This window comes from Pinus tabuliformis, chromosome 4_2 (genome assembly GCF_031772625.1).
Source record: "Pinus tabuliformis cultivar Carrire ecotype Pingquan chromosome 4_2, CPIR1, whole genome shotgun sequence".
In the NCBI taxonomy this organism is placed as follows: Eukaryota; Viridiplantae; Streptophyta; class Pinopsida; order Pinales; family Pinaceae; genus Pinus; species Pinus tabuliformis.
Window position 1 is genome coordinate 967,888,826 of NC_142304.1, and position 17,111 is coordinate 967,905,936.

Consider the following 17,111-nt stretch of genomic DNA (forward strand, 5'->3'; position numbering starts at 1 on the left):
GAATCACTGAAAATTCTCAACTCAGAAATTTTTTGGGAAATTTTGTTTAAAAAACTGTTAAAATTTTTAGACAAATTTATGGAGAATATTTAGTGATGAAGGAGGGTGAAGAAAGGGAGGCTTAAAGGGGAATGATGGAGGCTAAGAGTGAGATGAGGGGAGGCCGAGAATGAAGCAAGGGAGGCTGAGAAGGAGGCTAGAGATGGCCAACGCAAGACCTCAAGGCCTTAAAAATTTGTTCACGATCTTCTTGAATTTTCTCTTTAACTTGCAAACAAAATGAGGATGCCCTTCGGGGCCTAGATTAGTCTCCAGAGTCCACAAAGTTTGCCTGCAATATTAAGGTCTGTTCTTGCACAAACAAAAGATAGCAAACCCCAAAACATGTATATACAAAAATATGAAATACCCAAAACCCCAATAAATTAGAAATTTAATATTTACAAATCTATAGTAATATTCTACAGATCTGCAGATCAAAGCCCTCTATTAGTCAGATTTAAACAAATTTTGCATAAATTTGAAATTTAAAGAGGCACAAGCCTAAGAAAAACCCTACAAGTAAAATATTTTATAAAATGACTTCAGAAATTAAAAACAATGGTCTCTTTAGATTCTATAAACTAAGAGTCAGTTCGTCCAGCTTAGGACTTCTCTAAATGCCCAAATCCTGAATGATAACTTCTGCACACTTAGATCTGCTTGTTAGATTAATAGAGATTCAAAAAATGATCATAAAATCATCAAGAAATATAGATACCTGCTACTTCTATCAAATAAAAATGATATTTTAAAAACCCAGAAGTCTGTGCAAGATACCTGTACACAGATCAATCCTCAAAGGCTATTATCCAATAAATTCAAATAAAAAACGATAGATTATTAAGAACAATATTATCACGTAAATCTGAAAGAGGAACACCACGGTCTGAAACCCCAAAGTCTTTGCGTTTTATTAACTAGAAAAAGTTCAAGTACACGATTGAAAAATCGGATCCAAATAATGGAAAGAGGCCTCTCATTTATAGAAAAATTCTCCAACGGCTAGTTGGCTTGATCCTCGTCAAAGCAATCTCAACCGTTGATGAAGATCAAATGATCTTTTAATCATCACCGTTGAAATAAAGTTACTTTTTGAGGAAATTAGAATTTCACTTTTAATTTCCTTTTAATTAACTCAAAAACGATTATTTTGAATTAATTGCCACAAAAAATTGACTTTGACTTAATTACTATGGCCCAAGGGTCCAAAATATCTTGAAATTTTCAATATTCCCTTGGCCGAGGACCTTCAAAAATTAAAAACTTTAAAATCCACAAATTTTAAATGTTGGAGAATTTAATTTTTCCTAGGATCTAAATTAATTAAATTTTCGACTTTAGCATTTTAATTTATTTTAGGCAGAAAATTTAATTAATTGACTCATGAGGGGATTATTAATTTTTCCAACCCTCTAATACTTTAGCATTAAAGCTAAAATATTATTTACATGAAATATTACATTTTTAACCATGAAGGGGGAACACTTGTTCGTTATAGACCCTCAATAATTACCCGCTTCTGCGACACAAAATATAACTTAGTAGACTAAGTGACTTGTAATAAAATAATCTAACCAAATAGTTAGAATTATTCTCAAATCACTTTTACAAAGACTCGATAAATACCACTAGGACTCATTTAAAATCCTGACGACAAAATCCACCTTAACTTGGGTTGAGGCTGGAGGGAAAAACTTTGCCGATCATCCATGTTTAAAAACACACATGGACCGGTGAGACTAAAACCTTCTTGGATAGAAATCATCATCAGTAAAATAAATTTACTTAAGTTGTTACATACATTTGTCTTACTAGCATCATTTACATTACAAAACACAGAATGAGTTTACAAAACACCAGTGTACATAAACTGATAATGATGAATCTGTGGATCATCTGAGTGCTCAGACATGATGGAAATTGATGCGCGAAAAAATGTACAACTATGGGGTAGTTGACATGGAATGGTCAATAGGTGGTATTGATTGTTAAGCTCTTTTGCCATGGCCTTAACAAAATTGTACCCTTCACTCAAAGGAAAATAATTGGTTAGGCATGCTAAGATTTTTCCACCATGTTATAAGGTTGAGGAGATGAATCCATCACTCAAACCAAAATCATTGGTTAGGCATGTTAAAATTTTTCAATTTCTACCATTTTATAAGGTCGAGCAATCCAAGTTTGAAGACTTTGAGCTAGATGATGTTTATATAGCTCTTGTTGATGATCCCATTTCTAGTAGTGCCGAATCAGTGACGAGTTTCATGAGTGATCATGTTGATCAGTGATTTCTAGTTTTGATATCTAGTTTTGCTTCTGCTACTATTACTACTACTATTGATGTTGTAAAGGAGTTTGAGAAGTCCTCAGACATTGAGCCAAATGATGTTTATGCAGCTCATGTTGATGATACCATTTATGGTAGTGATCAAGTTTGATCATGATGAGGAGTGGTCATGTTGATCACTGATATGTAGACTTGTCGTAGGCCAATGGCCCCACAGCTTGTAGCATTGTTTTTGGACTCAAGAGGCCATTTAGAGCCTCATTGATTATGTATTTTGTTGCTGATATGTATTGCAATCGGTGCCATTTTGATATATTCACTTTTACATGGTATATAGATGAACAAACTTTGCACAATTTGTCTCTATTGGTTTGGAATCATGGTTTTAAATGTTAAAAATATTTTTTTATTAAAAACTAATTATTTCATGTGTTTTTTTAAAGACCGGTTCATTGAGATCCTACCAGTCTGGTTTTTCAAGTTCAAAAGCCAGTATGATAGGTGGACCAGTCTGGTCACCGGTCCCCGTTTTGAATACTATGCTTTTACTAAGGAATACAATGCCTCATGACACCGACAATAACACTTTGCTGTGTAACACTGTAACCTGATGACTGCATTGGATGGTTGCATGTCTATGTTCGCTTGCATTAATAGATCCACAGCCTGAATTTCTGATTCAATTATAGATAGATGATAGTGGACCAACAGAATTTTTTTTGGGTGACTCCCTTGGATATATGGCTTATGACAGCCGTGGTTCCAATGGCAGCTATATATATATATATATATATATCAGTCAAACGATATATCAGAATTAAATTTATTAATTAATTATTTAAACTTTAATCCACTTCTCAGTTGTCACAATGTTTGACTTTTGATTCCAATGTCACACTTCTCTACTAGATCTCGATTCCCATGTCGTAAATATTGAAAATATTATGACTACTAAATAACCTTGTGACAAACCTATAAAATTTGTTTGCTCGACAATGGTATTGGTGGCTTTCAAGATGATAACTCTGCACAATGTATTCTGGCAGCAGTGAGCAATTCAACGCAACAATTTTTCTTGGCAGCTTGTCTTTCCTTTCCAGCAGCACAAATGGATTGGCTTCCCGATGTGCAGATGCTCCAGATGCTTCATGAATCTGAATTGATTGTGGTTTCACTAATTTCTGATGCCAATTGCCCTTCTGAATGCTGGTTGTCTTGATGGCAACAAGTGCTAAGAATAGCAGGTCCAATCTTTACTATGCTGTGGATTCTTCCAGCAGTCATGATTCATTTTCCCCCAGGTTTAATACCAATAATTTAACTTTTTCCAGTCACATGGGCACATCAATTAGGATAAACTTCAATCTTCAGAAACAACCATACACTGATGCTCCACTTGTCTTCTCAGATGAGAATTTATTAGGCAGCACTGAATTCTTTTAGTGATTTAATTTTACTGATTTCTTGAATTTGCAGCACATTGATTTTTTCCTTCACTGGTGTACTGTAAGTAGCCAAGGGCCATTTGTGGTCAAAGACCAGAGGTTTCAAAGAAACTCTGAAAAAATGGGGGTAGCTGAAGGCTAGATCAGATAAAGTTTGATAAAAGTTTGTGGCGAAGGGCCGGGATCAGAAAATTGGCACTGTTATGAATGGAATGAACAACAGCTCATTTACTCAGAAAATTGAATATAGGGAAGACAATAAACAAAAAAACCATATAGGATTAAAAAAATAAAAAATGAATGAATGATATGATGATTTACAATGATGAATGGCCTTGGCATTTATAAGCTTCGGAGGTGACCTTTCACGTAAAGCTATGCCTTAATGTGATATACTTTTTTGATAATTATTAATATCCTAAATTTTATCATTTAGATATATTATAAATAATATTATTTGATATACATATCACTCAACAAGTGGAAAAAGTGCTGCAGGAAGTGATGGCAAGTAATTTGTTTAAAGTTGTTGCAGATATTTCAAGATTTATTTTCAAGTGTTGTCACATATTTATAGATAATCTGAATATTAATATTGTGCTATGTGGCAGATTTAAGAAAGATATTCCCATTTGGACTCTTTCACTTGGGAGGGGATGAAGTCCATACAGGTAACATTTGTTGTTTAAAAGATTTATGTGTGCTGGATATGAAGTTTTTCCATTCATCAGTTTGATTTTTGTAAGACTAGGTGTGAAACAGTAAAAGTAAAGTCCATATGTGTATATGCAATCAACAGTACGTAACAAGGCTTAGTATCGCAAGCAAAACAATAAATCATTTTAGACCCGTCTTAATTTGTGTATAGAACTTGTATGGTTTGCATGGGTATGGAAGCTTTTAGTTGTTAACTGAACCCATGCATTACAATAGCGTCCAAAGCTGGGCGCATTTCATATTCTTGTGCATCAGGAAACCTAAAATGTCACATGGCACATAGCCATTATGAACCAGAGCATATTTAAGTTTAATCTTTTTCTCAGTCTCTTGTCATGCTTTTCTCGGTTCTGCTGTTCGCGGCTCACAAAAATCTGTCGTTCTATTCTGCCAAATCTCATTCGTAGTCTTTCATCCTGTGTTTTCACTTCTTTCATGTGTGATGCACCAATTTATGCTTCATTCTATTTTTTTTTCTTGTATAGCTATCTATGCAGTTTTTAGGTTGTAGTTTCTTGTAAAAATCTTGCAAACATGTTTAGGACATTGCCTTTAGGGAATAATGAAAGAGTTTCTATTGTTCTTTTCCCTTTCCCATGTTTTGTGTTGGTGTACACCTTAATATTGTAATAGGGTAACCCATTTCAAATTTCCGACTTGCAAAATATGGCAAAGATATGGTTGCAGAATGTGTTGTTGTATGGCAAAGATGACAAGTTTAACACTAATGGAAAGAAGGGGATTTGTTGAAAAATGTGTAACTAGGTTTGGTCTTCATACGTATGAAATGTATTTTGTAAATTATAAAATGAAAATAAATTATTATTGGAGCATAAGTTTCATGCTCATGTTCTTTTATTTTATATGTCAAGCACCTATTGAGTGCTTCTAGGGTTTGTCCTAGGTCTAGAAGTCAAAAGAGTCATTGTAATATATTGAAGACCCCAATGGGCACATTGTAACTTGTAAAGGAAATTATTTTTGTCTTTAAAGAGTCGAAATGCCATCCAAGATCAAGTCAGCCTAATTGAAGAGCCACGTTTATGTTGATTTGGGGTAGCGTCGGATGTGATCTAGCCATGGAAATTGGTGGAGAGGCTAAAGCACATGAGATCTCCAAAACGCAGAAATGGTTTGGACAGATTGTACCTGGTTTGGGAGATATTAAAATAATTAATATTTTTAATGGAGTTCCTAAGTCTAAACTTAGGAAAAATAGAATATTAATGGGTATTAATATAAAACTGGGTTAGAATGTTCCAAAAGTCATGGATCAAGCCAAATCTAATCTTAGCCGTTGATTAGAGATTTAATCTCGATCGTTGATGGACCAACGAGAAAAGTATAAGAGGAGGCTTGAGGGTGAGTTGAAGAATACACCAGAGTGATTAGTCATTCATTTTGATAGAGCGGGGTTGCTAAGCAAAGTTGAATCAATGATCAACAGTGAGGGGCAGTGAGTACAAGGCAGAGAGGTAGGGACAATACTAGGAGACCAACACAGAAGTGGAGAGAGGCAGAGCAACAGTCAGTCCAGGCTACGCAGAGCCCAGCAGAGGCAACACAACGCCCATAGAGATTGTGTCATTCATGCAGAGGGTAGAGAGAGTGACGCAGAGGCTCCTAGAGGTTGACGCAGAGAGTCCCGGGGCTGACGCAAAGAGTCCTGGGGCTGATGCAGAGGCCAGAAGGGCCAGCTCTTAGCTTCAGTTGTGGCAGAGAGGGTTTTGTGGGACAAGTTTTCCAAATACCCGTTTCTGGATATAGAGGTGTTGCTGCCGTATATTTTTCTCTGTCAGGTGAGCCGGTTTAGGCAACCAGTTGTACTCAGATAAACTGCACAATAATATAACCCTTTGAATAGCTGCACTAGTTTTCCCGCATTGGGTTTTTCCGGGGACATTGGTCCAAAAATAACGGTGTCACATGTGTGCTTGTTTTGTTTCAATTGATGATCTGTAGATGTTGATAATGTAGTTGTGTTTATTTTCAGTATTTACATGGTAAATAACTTGTCAAGTAATTAAACAAGTAGATGAAATAAACCAGATAGTACAAGAAGAATTTCTAATGGATTAGACTTAGAAATTTCAATGTGGTATCAAAGCATGGTTACAGATCACAGGAAAACTGAAGGCATAAGCCGAGCAGAGCATTTGCAATAGATTCAACTATCCTGAGTGACAGCGTTGATCCTTGTGGAAGGCGACAGAGGAAGGAGTGACGCAGAGGGACTGCGTCATCATTATGGGCTAGAGAAAGGCAGCGCAGAGGCTAAAGGAGGCAAAATCAGGCTCACGCAGAGCTACGCAGAGGCCAGGAGGGCTGACGCAGTTGGCTGGGGGAGTTGATTTGCCAGTGTCGGGATTGCGCAGAGCCAAGTGGCTCAATCCTTCAGTTGCTGGGGTATAGGAGGCTGTGGGTAATTTGCGGAGCAAAGCTGGTGGGGTACTGTGGTTAGAACCAATGTTGCACGAAGCGGGGACATTTTTTGGAAGTGGGGACGTGGAAGCGTCATTTTCCAAAAATCTAGAAAGCGAAGCATCTGCTATATATATATATATATTTTTTGCATTTATACTCAAAATAAACATCCCAAATAGGCAGAAGCGTCCAGGAAGCATCCAAAACGGGTGGAAGCGTCCAAAACAGGCGGAAGCACGCTTCCGGGGATGCTTCCTATACGAATCCGCACGGGACGCGCTTCGGGCCTTAGAACCGGGGGGGGGGACGCTTCTTGTAACATTGGTCAGAACAGTGCCTAACAGGGCAAGACCAAGGTGGAGGGAGTTGCTGCCGAGGCGGATTTCTAGCCAAGGAATCCGGATCAGTGGTGCAGTTGCACAAACGATCGGAGTGGGACAACTTGATGGTGGCAGAAGGATTTCCAGAAGGGAAATCAAGGCTCAGAGGGAGTCGAACTGAGAACTTCCAGAGGGGAAGTTGAGAGACTCAGCAGGAGTCTAACAGAGGACTTCCAGGAGGGAAGTAGAGAGGCTCAGAGGAGTCGAAAGAAGAGCAACAAGATGGCCGTGAATGGGTTGAGAGATCAAGATAGGCTGGACGGAGCATCCAACTTTGTGGTCTGGAAGGCCAGGATCTTGTCCATTCTAGACAGATATTGCCTCAAGGGCTTCTTCACGAGAGTGATAGCTGTCCTAGTTGACCCGGTAGTTAATGAAAGGTACGAGGAGGCAATGGCTAAGGCTAAGTGCATCATCCTTGATGGGGTCAAGGATCATGTGGTACTACATATTGCCGAGAAGGAAACGACAAAGGAGATGTGGGATGCCTTGAAGACATTATACCAGCATACTTTCGTGCAGAGGAATATGCTCCTGGAGAATCAGCTAAGGGCATAGTAGATGCAGAAGGGAGAGCAGATAGATGTCTTCCTTGATCGCTTGAAGGAGATCCGTGACCAGCTAACTTCCATATGGGCCACGCCGGATGAGGAATCGATGGTGGGGGCCGCACTGAACGCAGCTTCCGAGGATTGGGAGGTATCTGTCTAGAGCATTCGGGGCAGGACAAGTCTTTCAGATTGGGAAGAACTGTGGGCGACTTTTTGTGAAGAAGAGATCAAACAGCTGACCAAGGCGGGGAGTAGTGAAAAAGGGGTCAGGATCAAGGAGGAAGAAGAGGATGCGGCTCTAGCATCTTGTAGGAAAGCAGGAGAAGAGGAAGAAGAAGGACCTCTCCAAGGTCAAGTGCTTCCATTGTGGGGAACTGGGTCATTTTGCGAACCAGTGTCCTAGGAAGAAGAGCAAGGGAGAGGCTTCAGACTCGAAGGCAGCGCTTGCAAAGGCGGAGAAAAGAGTCAAGGAGGAGGATGATTGTGCCATGAGTGCTCATGTGCCACTTGAGAAGAAGTGGAGAGACATTGAGCTGTAGTTTGAAGGATTACATGTGATGAGGGGTAGGATCCTTGAGGTACCCAACCTATTAGATTATACCTTGCTACGAGAGCCCCGAAGAGGAGTAGCAGGACTAGCAGATGTGGGTAGAGACGGACGTGAATGGAGCGGCAGAGAGTGTTACAGTGCAGGAGTCCCCGGACAGCGCGAGGCTAGCAGGCTGCAACAGTGTGAGAGGCACGAGAGTGTTGCAATGGTGCAGGATGGCACAGAGAGGTGTGTAACGGTGCGAGATGTAGGGAGTTTTTGTAGCAGCGTAGAGGTCAGTAGAGGGAGAACTTGTTAGCGACAGAGAGGGCTTCAACATCGGGAGTGTTTCTAGCCTGACAAGGCTGTCAAAAGTTGGGTGGATCAGTTACTTCCTATGTTGCACGGGTTCCCGCACCCGGGGGTGGGGTTCTTGAACCCGTCCCGGGTTCCCGCACCCAAGTACCGGATTCGGGTACGGGTTCTTCCCAGAAGAACCCAGAAGAACCGGGTTCTTCCATGAAGAACCGGGTTCTTCAAAAAAAAAATTGGGTTCTTTTCCTTTAATGGGTTCTTGGATTCTTAGGTTCTTCGGGTTCTTCAGGTTGGGTTCTTTGGGTTCTTTTAAAGGCTTGCTGGAATGAATGTCACAATTTCTTGCTGTTTCGGACTGTCTACAACATGAGCCACAACTGTCAGTCCACTTTTATACACTCAATTTGCCTCCTACAACTGCGGCATAGTCCCTCCTCCTTGTTGTTGTCAAATGCTAAGCTGTAGGGCTTGATTCATGCCACTATTTACACAAAACAACTCACTGTTCACTAAGGAACAGACCTCGGCCTCCCTATGCAGACTCCTGTACCCAACCGAAGCCCTAAACAGAGATGACAATGCCACAAACTTACCTCTACTCAGCCCAGACTTGTTAAATTTTTAATTTTTTATACTATATACTATAATATGAGAAGTATACGTTTCAGTTCTTTTAACCTGAAATAGTTGCAATTAGATTAATAAAGCGCAGAAAATCTTCATCATTTTTTGCATTAATGAATGGCATTACATAAATGCATTCATACACTGAATATAGCTTTATGCTATTCTTTACAATATAAACAGTTCAGTGAGAATGTATTTCAACTCAATCATCTACACAACATTCAAGCCAGTTCATTATCTACCCTCTAACAATGGTGTTGCTTGCCCTTGCAATGTAATTTCACCATGGATCAACAAAATCAAATTAAATGGCTTAGAATCTGTTCAAGAAAAAGTAAAATAGTTCATAGTATATATATTTTAATTTTTGAAAAATTGAATCACTACATTAACGTATAAATTTTGTGGTTTTTTTAAGGCTTGTGGCTACATAAAAGTATAAATTATGGCTGCTGGCAGCATATATTTCACTGTTGTCCCACCAAACACACAAGGCAGCCCAATAAAATAAAGTTTAAAATGTTGAGTCTTTGAGAACTCAGAATACTTTAGGATTTTTGAGTGTACTCCTGAGTTTGTAGGAAACTTGGCTAGTGTATCTCAGTCAGCTGTGTGTGACAAAATCTGTCCCATACCATGATTCATGTAAATATGTAAACAATGAACAGTTTTTTGGTGATAAATTTTGAAATTTCAATGTCAATGTTGAATGTTCAATGATGTGCATGTTTAAATGATTATCATTAAAGTTTTCTTGTTTAAAGTTGAAGAAATATAAAAATTCAAATTTCATATATATTATTAATTATAAATTTATAATTTATAAAATATAATTATTAAAATTTAATATTATTATATTACCCAACGAACCCATGCACCCTGTTTCCAAAAATGCCGTCCCCGTCCCCGTTCCCGTCCCCGAACCCACGTTTCCTAGCAACATAGGTTACTTCTCAGTAACTAAGTTGCAGTGCAGTCGTAGTATGTAGTAGCACGATGTAACATGATGAGAGGGGATGATGGACCAACAGGAACACGGATGCAGAGGGAGCTGCCGTACAGATGTAGCACTGGCATTGGTAGGGCCATGGGCAACAGTACATGATGCAACAGTGCAGAGGTTGTTGGGCGGGGAGGCCTAGCATCAACACTGGGACCGGTGCCAGATAATCAGAGTGATGCTCAGTATGGAGTATTATTAGAGCACAATCCTCGCTAAGAGGGAGTGTTGATTTGGGGTAGCATCAGATGTGCTCTAGCTATGAAAATTGGTGGAGAGGCTAAAGCACATGAGATCTCCAAGACCCAAAAATGGTTTGGACAGATTGTACCCAGTTTGGGAGATATTAAAATAATTAATACTGTTAATGGAGTTCCTAAGTCTAAACTTAGGAAAAATAAAATATTAATGGGTATTAATATAAAACTGGGTTAGAAGGTTCCAAAAGTCATGGATCAAGCCAAATCTAATCTCAGCCGTTGATTAGAGATTTAAAATCGGCCGTTGATGGACCAACGAGAAAAGTATAAGAGGAGACTTGAGGGTCAGTTGGAGAATACACAAGAGTGATCAGTCATTCATTTTGCTAGAGCGGGGTTGCTAAGAAAAGTTGAATCAGTGATCAACAACGAGGGGCAGTGAGTAAGAGGCAAAGAGGCAGGGACTATACTGGAAGACCAGCACAAAAACGGAGAGAGCCAGGCAGAGGCAGCGCAGAGCCTAAAGAGACCGTGTCATCCACGCAGAGGGCAGAGGGAGTGATGCAGAGGCTCCCAGAGGCTGCGCAGTGCCTCAGAGGGTTGACACAGAGAGTCCTGGGACTGACGCAGGTCAGCAGGAGGCTGACACAAAGGCCAGAAGGGCCAACGCTGAGCTTCAGTTGTGCTGGAGAGGGTTTTGTGGGATATGTTTTCTGAATACCTGTTTCCGAATATAGAGGTATTGCTGCTGTATATTTTTCTCTATTGGGTGATTCGGTTTAGACACCCAATTGTATTCAGATAGACTGCATAATAATATAACCCTCTGAATAGCTGCACCAATTTTTACGCTTTGGGTTTTTCTGGGGACATTGGTCCAAAAACAATGGTGTCACTTATGTGGTTGTTTTCTTTGAGTTGATGATCTGTAGATGTTGATACTGTACTTGTGTTTATTTTCAGTATTTACATGGTAAACAACTTGTTAAGTAATTAAACAAGTAGGTGAAATAAACCAGATAGTATAGGAAGAATTTCTAACGGGTTAGACTTAGAAATTTCAACAATCTACCCGCTTGAAGAAGCCTATATAAAGAGAGAAGCTCGTCATCCAAAAGGACACTCACTCATCTCTCATTCTATGTGAAGAAGAGAACGAAGAAGAGGATGAAGAAGAGGTCGAAGAAGGACAAAGTGTTTTGGGCTAGTTAGGCTACTAAGGGTATATCTCAAGCCCTAAGTCACAAGGAAAGGCAAGCGAAGGACAAAAGAAGGCTCTAGGAAGAAGATCGAAGTTCCCACGTGTGGCAGCAACAGTTGCAGCAGTTGTAGGGAAGTAGAAATTTCAAATTTGCCTTAGGAGGTCAAAGTTCTTGCAGCAGGAGGCCGAGTTGGTGCAATTGGAAGAGATTTAACTGGGTTGGGCTAGTACAAGATTTGCACATTATCTTAAGTGATTGATCTTGATCTCAGAGGGTATTGGTCTGAGTCATAACGTCTTGGTGTTCGTCAATTGAAAGACCTATAGGAAGAGAATAGATTTAAGGGTTTTCTCCTTAAGAGGAGGGGTTTTGGCCTTGGCTTGCAGCCTATATAGTGTGTCAATGTTCTTATTGTTTTTGTAGCTGTTTGATGTTTCTCACATTATAATAATAAGGAACAAAGTTAATAAGTGAAAAGGTAACACAAATAATTATCAAGTTGAAGAGAATTAACATATTCATTGCCCTATTGAATTCTCAACAAGGTTTACATTATCTTCGAATTCTTTCTAGGATGGTCTACTCGGAGTATGATTACCAACAACTATGCCATTGCTTTTACTCTACAGAATTTTGACATTTTCCCATGACATCTAGAGAAACTTGATATCCTAAGAGAAAGTGCATCCTAATTAGTTGAGGAAAATGGGGCAAAAACAGATAGATAGCTTTCTCCATGACATGTTTGACTAGGTTTACTTTACAGAGGAAAAATGCAACTAAGCTTTGTTGATCCTCTTGCATAAAATCTTAGTAGTTTTGTTTGAGTCAAGCTATTGGTTGGACCTCCACTCCCTTATGACACCAGTTGTTGTACAGGTAAGTCTTGCATTGTGTCCTGTTATTGCTCAGACTTTGTCTAAAGGAAAATACCTAACCTCATACAAAGGAAAGACTAAGGATACTACTAAGGTTAGAGGATGCCACCCACTGTCACCTTGGTGGCCTTGCCCCTCATTTTTGAGGTCTTGGAAAGAGTCCTAAACCTAAGGGGGGAAATACGTAAATGTGAAACTAAGTTCAAGCGTTGGAAAAACACAGGGATGCAACAATACTTAGTTTGGGCTGAAACACAATCTCACCCACTCTCGAGGAAATAAGTTGCCGTTGAGAAATCAATGCTAGTAGATTAGGGTTAGATTTCTCTTTCTTGATAATTATTTGTGAATTATGTTGGCTTCTTTTACTTATTTGTTATATTATCTTTCATCAAGCAATTACCAAATTACGTGTGCATGAAGGTCACAAAAACACAAGACACAAGATGTACGCACTCTGCCAGGGAAAACCCCTATCTAGGGGAAAACCCAGTCAAAATCTCTTCCTTCAATAGTTTTCCTTGAGATTCTTCAACCTAGACAAAGACCTCCTCCTCACCAAGCTAACCTCTTCTTCTTCGATCCAACCTTTGACCTAGTAGCAACGACACTTCGACCCTAGCAACTTCAACTTGGCAGCTTTCGACATCAATGAAAAATTCAACTTGGCAGCTTTCGGCATCAGTAGTAGCTTCGACTTTGCAGCTTCCGGCATAAGCAACAACTTCGACTTGGCAACTTCCGGCATCAGCGACAACTTCGACTTGGAAACTTCCGGCATTAATAACAGCTTCGACTTTTCGACATCAGTAACAACTTCGACTTTCCGGCATCAGCAACAACTATGACCTTGACAAGGAGACTTCGATCTCCTAAACCAGCTCACATGAGAGAGACAGATAGACACCAAAACTTTGGTTTTCTTCTTCCCTTCCTTCTTGACCAAACTTACACTCCTTTTAGCCCCTTCCTTCAACTTCGCATTTTTCCAGCTTCCAACTTCAAATATCAAACTATGCTTGAGAGTGAGATGCTCCAAATGAAGTCGAACTGCCTTATTATATAGCCTTCCAATGAGGTTGAATTGCGTTCATTGAGGCCGATTTGATCTTCATGGGGCCGACTTGATGTGGAGGTTACATAATTCATTTTGACTCAAAAATAATTCTTTTCACATTGTTAGAAAGCTCAAGAAGGATCTCATAAAATATACAATGACCCTAATGACTTTTTATTAATCCTAGAAGTCCACAATGGGGACTTTGACTAATAAAATGATGACCCAAGCATGAAACCCATGCTTTAATAAGTCATTGTAACAATAATAAAAATTCTTTTGACAAATACATTTTATGAAGACCAAACCTAGTTACATTTTTCAACAATTGCAAGGCACTACAAGCAGATAAATGTGATCTACATTAGGCACTTTGATCAACGACCACATTCACTTTGACCAGCATCACTAGCGACATTAAGTGCTGCCAGTAATACTGTTAGTAAACAGTGATACTATGAGTCAATGGTGGGTAAAATTCAACCAACACATAAAACTGGCAGGCTAGGTGAGTTAACTCCAAACTTGATTGATTTGGCATTAAAACAAGCATACATATATGTACAAGATGTCATGATCTTTGGTTTTAGCTTCCAAGGTCTAATGACTCTTCCTATTTTAACGGTTCAGATTTCTCATATTTACATATTTACAATTCACCATGTTGACCACTACGTGTCAACGACCCATAGCAGTACACCCCCTTTTTTCGCAAAAGGGATAGCACTTGATCGATATGTCAATACCATTTAGCTATCGTCATCAGTGTGATTTCCAAGATATTATAATGTAAACCCATTCTGCATGTATATGATGTAAATAATCTCAGCAGATTCGTGTCATGTATGTAACGACCTAGATAAACCTACTTTTTTGGTGACGATCTACATTTTGGGAGGTTTTTTGTCTCACCGATCCATTCTTGGATGGTCAGCAGAGTTTTCCTTTAGTCTTACCCCAAAGATGGAATGGAATTTGTCGCTATGATCTTAGGCGAGTCCTAGTGTTCTAGATCGAGACTATGTAAAAGTGATTTGGGAATAATCGTAACTATTTGGTTAGGTTATTTTATTACAAATTGCTTGGTCTGCTAAATTATATTTGTGTTGCAGAAATGAGTAGTCTGTGAGGGTTTATTACAAATGGGTTTTCCCCCTTATGATGTAAAAAATATGAAAAGCATGATGTAAAATGTCTTGAGGGTTAGAAAAATAATTTATCCTCTCATAGGTTAATTAAATAATTTTTTGGCCAAAAATTAATTAAAATTCTAAGCTAGAAATTGAATTAATTCTAGGTCCTCGGTAAATTTAAATTCTCCAAAGGCAAAATTCGTTGGTCCTTAAAAATTAAATTTTAAAAGGTCCCGGGACTAAGGTAAATTAATTATTTTGCTAAATTTTAAACCTTTGATCCTGGGGGTTAAGTCAAAGTCAAATTTTTGGGGAAATTAACTCAAAAAATTTAATTTTTGAGTTAATTAAAATGCATTTAATTGAAAAATTCGAATTTCTTCAAGAATTAAATATTTCGACGGATGAGATTAAAAGAAATTTTAATTTTCATCAACGGTCGAGATTGCTTTGACGAGGATCACTCGAACTAGTCGTTGGAGGATTTATCTTTAAATAGGAAGTCATTTGTCAGTCGATCTATCTGACCTTTGAGTCGTGTGCTTAGCAAGAAGCTCTTGTGTAATCTTTTTTTAGATAATAAAGAAGACTTTGGGGTTAAGTTTTTCTGGTGTTACTCTTCATGGGAATACTTGTAAGACGTGTTGTTTTCATGCATAATATTTTCTAAATCCATTGATGATAGCTTCTAAAGAGTGATTTGAGTACAGGTATCTTGGTTAGTTGTTGGGGTTTGAATAATAATTTAGATTTTGAATGTAATAGCAGGTATCTCTATTTGTCTGAGTTTTATTATTATTTTCTCGCTATATTTTTAATGGCTGGATCAATTTTTGCAGGGAAATCTTGATTTTAGATCCTCGGGCATTAGGGGAAGTTTTTCAGTTGGACTAAGCAACTCTTGATCCGTGTTTTTCGAGGAGCCCAATAAAATTAATCTCGGTCTTATCATAAGATTTTCTTTTTTGGTGATGCACGAAGGGTTTCCAGTTAGCACCCCCTTAAAATTTAAAAATTTAATCTTTGTGTGGGAAATTGATATATCTAGCCGCTGAGAGCCTTAGATTATCAGATTTGGGAGCGAAGTTGGACTCATACTCCTCAGATCTGATAGATTTACCATTCTTGTACATAGATCTGTATTTTTTTTTTGGGTTTTCTGACTTGGGTTTTCCTGGGTTTCAGTTTTTATCATTGTACATATCGTTTGGGTGTTGTCTTGTTGTCGTGCAGCGATCGGTCTGAGGAGGAAATTTGTGTAGAGTCCAGACCTAGGCCTTGGAGGGTAAGATCTGGATCTTTGGGAGGTTATCAAGATAATTTTGCAGGGACATGTCACATTATTCAAAAATTTTGCAGTCCAAGGATTTAAAAAGTTTTAAATCTGGAAATTTTCATAAGGTTTTAACGGATAAATCTGAAGCAGAAGCATGTCATTTTAAAGTAAGATTTTCATGGAAATTTTCTTAGGTTTTGGCTACCATTTTCTCCTGTCTGTTGCCTTATTGAGCCTCAAGAAAATTTCGAGGTTGCTCCCTCTCTCTGTTGTGTTTGTTTTCTTTTTCTGCATCTCGAACCTGCAAGAAACTGCCCATCAACCTTACTTCCTTACCCTCAGCTTCTCCCCTCACCCATCCGCATTCCTCTTTTGCTTATAGTCTTACCTTTCTCTTGCATCATACCCTTTGCTGTCTTCTAAACCCCCTTCTCTGCGTTTCCTCATTTCTCCGTGCTCCTCCCTTTCTTCCTGCGTACTGCCAAATCACACGTCCTCGAAGCTCCTGCTGTTGTCTTGCAAGCCCGTGGTTCCTCCTCGCTCAAATCTACACCCTTTCTGTCACAACCCTTCCCTCCATCCAACGTTGCACTCCTTCCATTCTGTCGACCTGCTGTTTCTCTCCATTCCGCCGCTGTCAAAGTATACATGCACACAAGAATTCGATACCCAAACATTTTGACCTTTTTTATTTACTTCATTTGTATGTGTATGGTTAGATTTAGGTTTTCACTTGTTTATTTATTTATTTTTTATGTTAGGCTAATTTAGTGAGTTTAGGTTTCCATTTTATTTTTGTTAAGTTTCATTTTGATTTTGTTTTAATTTGATTTTTTTTTACTTTGATTAATTTGTAGATTCATTTTTATTTTAAATTTGATTTTTGTTTTGGATTTCTCTTGTTTACTTTACTTTAGTTTTCTTAATTAATTCAATTTTATTTTTCTTTACTTTTCAATTTGTTTACTTTTGATTTTATTTTATTTTGATTTCCTTTCCTTTTACTTTCATTTTATTTATTTATTTTGATTTCATTTAAAAAATCTAA

The 17,111-nt window shown here is 38.4% G+C and overlaps 1 protein-coding gene across 2 annotated transcripts in view; it reads left to right on the plus strand.

Annotated features, from left to right (window-relative positions):
• The window catches only part of HEXO1 (beta-hexosaminidase 1), a 408,446-nt gene that overhangs the window by 255,151 nt on the left and 136,184 nt on the right, over nt 1-17,111 (plus strand). For both annotated transcript variants that reach the window (XM_089424437.1, XM_089424438.1), the window contains one exon: nt 4,386-4,445. In XM_089424437.1, the coding sequence (XP_089280563.1) occupies nt 4,386-4,445 (60 nt within the window). The remainder of the gene's footprint in view (nt 1-4,385; nt 4,446-17,111) is intronic.